Raw genomic sequence first — 8,648 nt, 5'->3', positions numbered from 1 at the left:
AGAAGAGTCTTCTTGACTTCAGACTGGGCACTGGAGGCTTTGAAAACTAAGGAGATGAGTTAATGAGTTGTTCTAGAAGCTATGTAGAGCCATGGGAGTGTACTGAGTGTAGGGAAGTCTCATGATTCATGAATTTGTTTTTCCTCATCTTTCTCTATAGTTTCAAGCTTTGCAAATGCTACCAATAAAAACATATCTTTATTATTGCTTCAAAGAATAAACAAGTTTATTTACTAGGCAGATTGAATTCTCTTTACTCATTTAATAATAGTTAAAAGATAGCTTTCACTGTGTTGAGTTTAGAACTGTCCTGATCATAGCAATGTGGGGGCTAGAAATATAGATTTATTTTTATTATATTGTATATAATATATATATTATTTTAAACTAGAATTTATTCTAGTTTATATTAATTCATATTAAACTAGAATTTATTCTCTTAGATTCTGGGCCATCCATCCCTAACTTTCTAAAACTAAATCCATGAGTGAGTGGCATAGTTAAGGAACTCAAGTTCAAATCCTTATTAAACACCAGCTATGTGATCCTGGGTAAGTTAATTAATTGCTACCTGCCTCAGTTTCCTCAGTTGTAAAACAGAGATAATAATAGACCCTCCCACCCAGGTTTGGGAATGTAGATTTATTATTTACTTATTTTTCATATCTTTAGCTGATTTACCCATAATTACATGTTTTCTTTTGGAACTCCTGTCCCCCAAAATTAACCCAATTGGATTATCTTTTGGTAATAAATTAAATGGATTTATTCCTTTATTAAAAAAAAAGAAAGAGAAAGGTTTCCCCAAACATTATTGCTTTGTGAGAAATCACAAAATGCAAAAAAGTATCTTGATTTGTCTTTAGGTTGCATATATACTAATGCTACCTATTTTTTTCCCCTAGGTATTACCATTTCAAGAAGCCTTTTGGCAAGCAAATCTATGATAAAGAACACAAGTAATAGAGGAAGTTATAACTGTTATTTTTCAAGTGACAAACTGTTAATGTCAGAATGGCTCACTTAAGACTACTGATAAAACTATTCTGTAAAAAACTTTTTCACCACAAAAAGTTATGGAAGTTTGGTGCGGTGATTTTTTTCTTTATGGTGTTTTTGATTTTAATGCAAAGAGAAGTAAGTGTCCAAGATTCCAAAGATATATCAGGGATGGAGAAAAATAAAAACAAGATGTTTGATCTAATGCTGGAAGCTGTGAACAATATTAAAGATGCAATGCCCAAATTGCAGATAAAAGCCCCTCTTAGAGAAAATAATGATGCTGGGAATAGACCATGTTTGCAAGGATATTACACAGCAGCTGAATTGAAGCCTCTTCTAGATCGCCCACCTCAGGACTCCAATGCCCCTGGTGCTTCTGGAAAACCATTCAAGCCAGACAATTTAAGTCCTGAAGAACAAAAAGAAAAAGAGAGAGGGGAAATCAAACACTGTTTTAATGCTTTTGTAAGTGACCGGATTTCGTTGCACCGAGACCTTGGACCAGACACTCGACCTCCTGAGTATGTGGAAGACAATCTGTGGTTTTACTATTCACAACAATCTTAGAATGTTTAAGTCAACACCTAGAAATTTCAGCTAATGTCTAATGGCACCTTTTTGACAAATAGCTTTAAGCTCAATATATAAGTAACCTTTTGTTGTTGTTGCTGTTATTACAAATAATGACATAGTACTGAAGTTTTAGAGCTTAAGGAATATTAGAATTTAGGAGTTGTTAAATCCAACCCCTTTCCTTTGTTGTCCACCCTACCCACTTCCATTTTACTGATGAGATTGAATTCCAGAAAGGGTAAGCAAATTGCTTAGAATCACACACATAGCAGGTGTTTTAGCCAAGTTTTCCTGACTTCAAATCCATAATCATAATAGCTAGCATTTATATAGTGCTTTAAGGTTTGTAGCACTTTAAAAATGGTATTGCATTTTTAGTAATTCTGTTTTATCTTGACAACCCTGAGTGTTGGAGGCTATTATTATCCTCTTTTTGAGGAAACAGAGACAGATAAAGGTTAAGTGACTTGCCCAGGATAACACAGCTCGTAAATGTCTCATAAGGATGGCTTTGAACACAGGTTTTTCCAATTCTAGCTCACCGTTTCACTTTTGGGGAAAGTTAAAGACACATAGCCTAGAAACTAAGAGACTAAATTCTAGGTTCATCTGGCTCATAGTTTATTAGAACTGGAAGGTATTGTTATATTTATTGAGGAAGATGGGGAATTGGAAAAACGAGGGATATGGAAGGTTTGTAGCTGGGTATGGAGGAGTTTAAGGGAGAAGGAATAATGCTTCAGTGAGGCAAAGGATATGCCCCCTGCCGAGAAGAAGCAGCAGGGGTCCGATAAGGACTGTCTGTCATTGAATGACTGAACTGATGTTCAGCTCTTTCTATGCCTCAGAAAAGATAATCCACTTATCTGACTGCGAATTCAAATAAGATAAAGTTTAATAACCAGTTCGGATTTTAGAGGTATCAGGAAAGAGGAACAAAGGATGTCCCTAAATAAGGTTGGAGCCTTCCTCAGCTTGGAGCTGAGGCCCGGCCTCATAGGCTGGTGGAGGGTTTCTCCCACACCCATCCTCTTCTTAGTTTTGTCAATTTAAGAATCTTAGCAGTAGACAGAAAGCAACAAGAACAGTTCTAATCTTAAGAGTTGATTGAGCCTGTGTCTTTGGGCTGAACCGAGAAGAGACACTCCAAATCCAGCCTGGGAAGCCAACACTCCTCCCACCTCCAACACCAGGAAGGAAGAAAGGCCTGGCAGGAAGGAAGTGCTAGTCACAAGACCCAACTGCCACTCCCAGGTGCCCCTTCCCCCACCAACTGTCAGTCTTGACAATTTCTTCTCCCTTGATATTCCCACTGCTGCTTGTTCCAACACAGTGGCAGAAAGTTCAGAACTTATTTCTTGTTTCATTTTCACAATATATATGACATATATCTCTAGCACGAATTAATATGTATGAAATACTTCACAAATCTGAACACACTGTAAACACACACTTTGCACAAACTCATATTCATGTTAGAAGGAACTCTGTAGTCTGATATATATATATATGTTTATATATATTCATATAAATATTCTATGTGTTTGCATATAAATACATTTACAGATATATAACTTAATAGTGTTCTAGCTATAATATGAGCATGTATATATATATATATATGTATAAATATGTATATATATAGTGTGTATACAGGTTTGTGAAACATTTCATTATAAAGGGAAGACAATCTATCACATATCTTCCTATCTCACAGAAATATTGACAATAAAGGTATTTAAGTATAATTGAACTTTTAGAAGATGTAAAAAATCCCACAAGAATAATACTAATAGGCTTTGTAGTTTATCTGATAAAATTCCTTTTTCAGGTTATCCTGGTACAGTTATTTCCATCTTGGTTTTGGCCTCTAAGATTTAATAGTCACTTGCAGTTTCTTGAAATCCATTTCCTTTTGTGCCAATGAATATTTGGAGTTATTTTCTCTGCCCGATAAGATTTATAAAAAATAATTTTGGAAGCCTTATATCTGGTAGTTTGATTAGTTTGCATACATAGCTTTTGTCATTCTTGTTGGAAGTTTCCTATGTTTTTCACATATGAATGAGGTAATATTAAAGGTTATTGGGTAAACTAAAAAATTGTTAGAATAAATACCTTGGGTCATCTAGATGGCTCAGTGGATTGAGAGCTCTGCCTAGAGAAGGGAGGAACTGGGTTCAGTTGTGGCCACAGATACTTAACTAGTTTTGTGACCTTGGGCAAATCACTTAAATTTTGCCTAGGCCTTGCCCTTCTGTCTTAGAGTTATTACCAAGACAGAAAGCAAGGGTTTAAAAAATAAATACCATTGTTATCAGTATACTTGTTGAGTTTAAGGGTACAAGATAAGTATAAAATGTAAGCAAATAATGTGCACACCCCTGCCTTTCCTGTTTTAGCATTCACTTTTGGCAGTGAAATAGATTGGGGGTGGGGAAACCTAATTACCTAGACCTATCTGCTTAGATTTTTCTCCTTAAACCAGTATTACACTTGAAATTGAAGTTGGCAAGATGGTTTTCTTTTGTTTTGTTTTGTTTTTTTCTCTATCTAGTCTCTTCTTTATGATCTTATGTCAATTGATATAATTCTTACAGGAATGTTATAAGGAGATGAAAGAAGATCTATAGAATGTTTTAGTTCTGATATTAGGGGCTGTGGAAGTAGGGGTTGCCTTTTTCTGAGAATAAAAACATTCAAAATATCTTTCAGCATTCAAAATGTGACTCTCAAAGTACCCACATTTTCTAAGTGTTCTCCCTTAGCTTTCTCTTTTTTTTCGTTCTCTTTATACACACACACACATGCATCTACACATATGCATATCTGTATATATATATATATATATATATATATATATATATATATATGTAAAACAGCATATGGAATGCAGTTTGCTTTTTGCAGGCTAGTATGAAGACATCTACTGTTTCATGCTACTGATTTGGGATTCGTGTTTAAGAGAGAAATTGTCCATTCCACAAACTTGTCATTATAAATTTTCACTTTTCATCATGGTATCTTTTTTGATTGAAATGGGCACATTTCCAGCATAATGTTGAGAAATCATGCTTTCTATTACCCCAAACCCTTCCCTATTTTCTTCTTCTATGTGTAAAATTAGCTTTTGTTGCTATTAATCATTAATTTAACAATTACTGATTATTTAAAAATACATAGATATCCAACAATTCCAGATTGTTCAGTACTAACTCAATTGAAATTTAATTTCTTAGTTTACTTTGAAGCAAAAACGAGTGAAAAATAACAAACAGTGTCTGCTAATGTCCATTTGAAGAATTCATTGTTTTATTACACCTAATAATCCATCAAAAAAGATGACTATCTTTAGATCCTCTTCAAGGTGGGAACTGAAAGGTCCCAGTTTCAGGGGTAAATTTCAAAAATGTATATGTGTAACAAATTATATTATTTTAATTTTGCCACTTTAAAGGATTTATGTGGGATTTAAAAACATTATTTAAAAAGAAGCACTTTTTACTCTTTGTTCCATGGAAATTATTTAAATTGAAAATGGGTTCCTTTTTTTTTTTTCCGTAAACCCATTCATTCCATCTGATCACAGATTGAATATTGTGTAGTGGTTCTAAGGCAGAAGAATGAGGGCTAGGCAGTGAGACTTGAGTTCCTTGCCTAGGGTCCCACAGCTATGCAGTGTCTGAGAAAAATTGATCCTGTAGCGAAATTTGGTGAAAATATTGGCTTTGATGCTTACATATTTACTTTTTACTTATATTTAGAAGCTGCAGGCACAATACCCAAAATTATAGCTTAAACTTAACAGTAAAAGAAAATGGTAAGATTTTTAGAAGACAATGAGTTTAAATTTTCATATTTATTTTAGTTTTCAAGTGTATATGTGTATTTTTGTTTAGTTTTGTATGAATGAGTTATGTGAGGTATTAGTATTTAAAAACTCTCATCACTGCTCCCTCTGTTCTAAACACTTCTCTGTGTTAAAAACATTTTTTGTTTTTAACACAGAGAATACTTATAAAACAATAAAAACACCAGACTTTTACATTTTTGTCCTGAAAAATCTATAATATGGAGTTTTATGGCATTTTTGTTCGTGTTTTCCATGTGTCATACTAAAAAGTCAGGCTTGCATTTTTGTCCATATTATTTTTCATTACTATATATTCTGCATTTAAATAGGATGGGTCCTTGATTTAGGAAAGCCCATTACTTTTAAATTATAGTTAGAATAAAAGAGGGAATTGTTAATTTTGAGTCACACTACTTTGGCCTTCAATCCAGAATCCAAGTTAGAAGCCTCCTACTCCAACCCATATCTGCGTTAGAATACCTCATTCAACATACCTATAAGTAGTCATTCAATTTTTACTTGAAGACTCAAGAGCAAGGGGGGAATCCATAGACTTCTAAGGCATCATCTTCCACGTATACATAGCTCTTAATAATGGTAAATTTTTCCTTATACCAAATCTGAATTTACCTCTTTTCCTACTACTAATCCTACTGCTCCTAATTCTGCTATCTGGAGACAAGAAGTAATTTAATCTTTCCATATATCAACCTTTCAGTTAAATCAAATGCTGCTATCATGTCCCTCCTGAATATTCTCTTCTTAAGACTAAATATCCCCAGTTTCTTCAATTATCATAGAATATAAATTCCTTCTGGTTGCCTTCCTTAGGACATACTCTTATCTCTCCAACATCCTTCCAAAATGTTCTCCTTCTGGAGTCTGTAGGATTCTGACATGGACTGACTGTAGCAGAATTATTTCTTCCCTAATTCTAACTATAGACTCATTGTGATCACATTTAGTGTTTTCTTGGTAATGTGGTTTGCTCCTTTCTTCTGCTCATTTTACAGATGAGGAACTGAAGCACACAGGGTGAGGTTACTTGCTCAGGGCCACACATCTAGTAATTGTGAGGTCAGATTTGAACTCAGGAAGCTGAGTCTTCCTGACTCTGAGCCTGGCATCACTTAACTCCATCACCTAGCTTCATTACCATTGTCCCTAGTCCTGGATACTTCTTATTTGAATTCAGTGTAAACTAACAGTTTTCTTAGTGCCATTTCCCATTGTCATTTCTTATTGAGGCTGTAGTCCCTTAAAACACTTTGTTCTTCTTGAGAATGTTGTCTAATTATATTTTTAAATCTAAGTATAAACTTTTATATTTATCCCTGTTAAATTTCATCATTTTGGATCTGGCTCCATGTTCTAACTCAGCTTTGGGGAACGTTTTTGATATTAGGGGATCCAAAGTGCAACTTCAGGCTGCCTGTGAGCCCCTGAATTACCCCAGACATCAGAGGGAGGAAGTATTCTCATTGGGTGACTGGACAGAGGGATCTGGCATGCAAAAACTGTCCCTGGGTGCTGTGGAGAGGGGGAATGGAGCAGCCCTCCCTGTGCTGCCTCTGCACCTGCGCCACTGCTTTGTGAAATCTGCAAATTTGATAGTTCATTTTTTTTCAGTGCACTAGAGATTCAGATGTATCCAGCTAATCTTCCAGTAATGTTTCCTTTTCCTCCCTCCAAATCCCTACCCTTTCCAAGTTTATTTTTTTATTTTTCCCCAGATTACATGTCAATATAAATTTTAATAGTCATTTCCTGACATTTTGTGATCCATGTTCTTTTCCTCTCTCAACCCTCTCCCCTCCCCCAAAGAGCAGGTGATATGATATAGGTCATATATGTGTTATGATACAACACATTTCCACGTCATCATATTGTGAAAGACATATTACTTACACTGGAGAAAAATTCATAGAAGAAATAAAGTGAAGTTTTATGCTTAAATCTGCATTCAGATTCTGTCACTTCCTTCTGTGTAGTAGATAGCCTTTTCCTTCATAAGTCCATCAGTGCCCTTGTTATTTCCCTGTAATGGACAGATACTTGGCATCAGAGCCAGGGAAACATAGTCCTTCCTACCTTTTGTATATATTGGCTCTGTATATGTTAATGCTTGTCTGACTGATAGTGTGGCTGGGGAATTCACTTATCTTAGTTCCCTTGGTATTTCCCAAAGTCTATAAATTGCAGAGAAGGTACAAATATGCTCTGGTAGAGGGTGTTCCTCACCTAGAAACTTCATTGTATTAAATAAAAATCTAGTTCCTATCCTCCTATAAAAATTTGCTATCAAGAATTGATCTGATGTAGCTTGAAAGTCAAAAGTTTGTTTCCAAGTACTTTAGTCACTTTAGGATTTAGCTCCAGGCCCAGGCCACTCTGAGATGATGTAAATTAGATCTTTCTGATGAATTGGGAAAGAACTTTATAAAATGAGTTAAACTTGTCATACTGAGGAGGTAAACAAAACAAAGGCCTTGCCAGATTTATATAAGATATAGGATTTAGTTACTAAAAAGGAAAAAAATTCAGGGCTTACATAATCTTATGCCATGAACACCAAAAGTAGTGTAGTAACATCCATTGAAGGCAGGACAACATGCAAACAAAAGTTAGAATGAAAAGTGTGACTAAGGGACAGGTAGTAACAAAAAAGAAAAATCAATTAAGGTTTGTCTTTGATATTACAATTTTATTGTCATTGAAATTTGTGGTGCTAGGTTTTCTTTAAAAAAAGTTCTTTGTATAATTATGAAAATGGTCTTATTTGCAAGAAGTTTCTCCACTCCCCTAACACCAATTCAGTTTCTCTAGTTTCTTTGAAATAAATTATAAACTTCTAGTATGCTTAGTTTATAATGTTTTAATTATTGAACATTAGGTTAAATTAGGTAAAAGGAATGGGAGAGGGGAGTAGGAACATATAGACTATCCAGTCAATGGGAGTAAATGAATGATGTATATTCTTTTTTTTGGTTGTTGTATTTTAATCCTTACCTTCCATCTTGGAATCAATACTGTGTATCAGTTCCAAGGCAAAAGAGCAGTAAGGGCTAGGCAATGGGGGTTAAGAGACTTGCTCAGGGTCAAACAGTTGGGAAGTGTCTGAGGCCAGATTTGAACCTAGGACCTCCTGCCTTTAGGCCTGGCTCTCAATCCACTGAGCTACCCAGCTGCTCCCAATGATGTATATTCTTTTTTTTTTTTT

General features: G+C 34.9%; 1 protein-coding gene across 2 annotated transcripts in view; it reads left to right on the top strand.

The window, feature by feature from the left end:
- The first annotated feature begins 906 nt into the window (after positions 1-906).
- Positions 907-8,648, top strand: part of GALNT3 (polypeptide N-acetylgalactosaminyltransferase 3) — a 30,252-nt gene continuing 22,510 nt past the window's right edge. For both annotated transcript variants that reach the window (XM_056797217.1, XM_056797216.1), the window contains exon 1: positions 907-1,523. In XM_056797217.1, the coding sequence (XP_056653195.1) occupies positions 1,015-1,523 (509 nt within the window). In that variant the 5' untranslated portion in view covers positions 907-1,014. The remainder of the gene's footprint in view (positions 1,524-8,648) is intronic.

This window comes from Monodelphis domestica, chromosome 4 (genome assembly GCF_027887165.1).
Source record: "Monodelphis domestica isolate mMonDom1 chromosome 4, mMonDom1.pri, whole genome shotgun sequence".
In the NCBI taxonomy this organism is placed as follows: Eukaryota; Metazoa; Chordata; class Mammalia; order Didelphimorphia; family Didelphidae; genus Monodelphis; species Monodelphis domestica.
The sequence above is the reverse complement of the archived record's forward strand: the minus strand, read 5'-3'. Positions and strand labels throughout refer to the sequence as shown.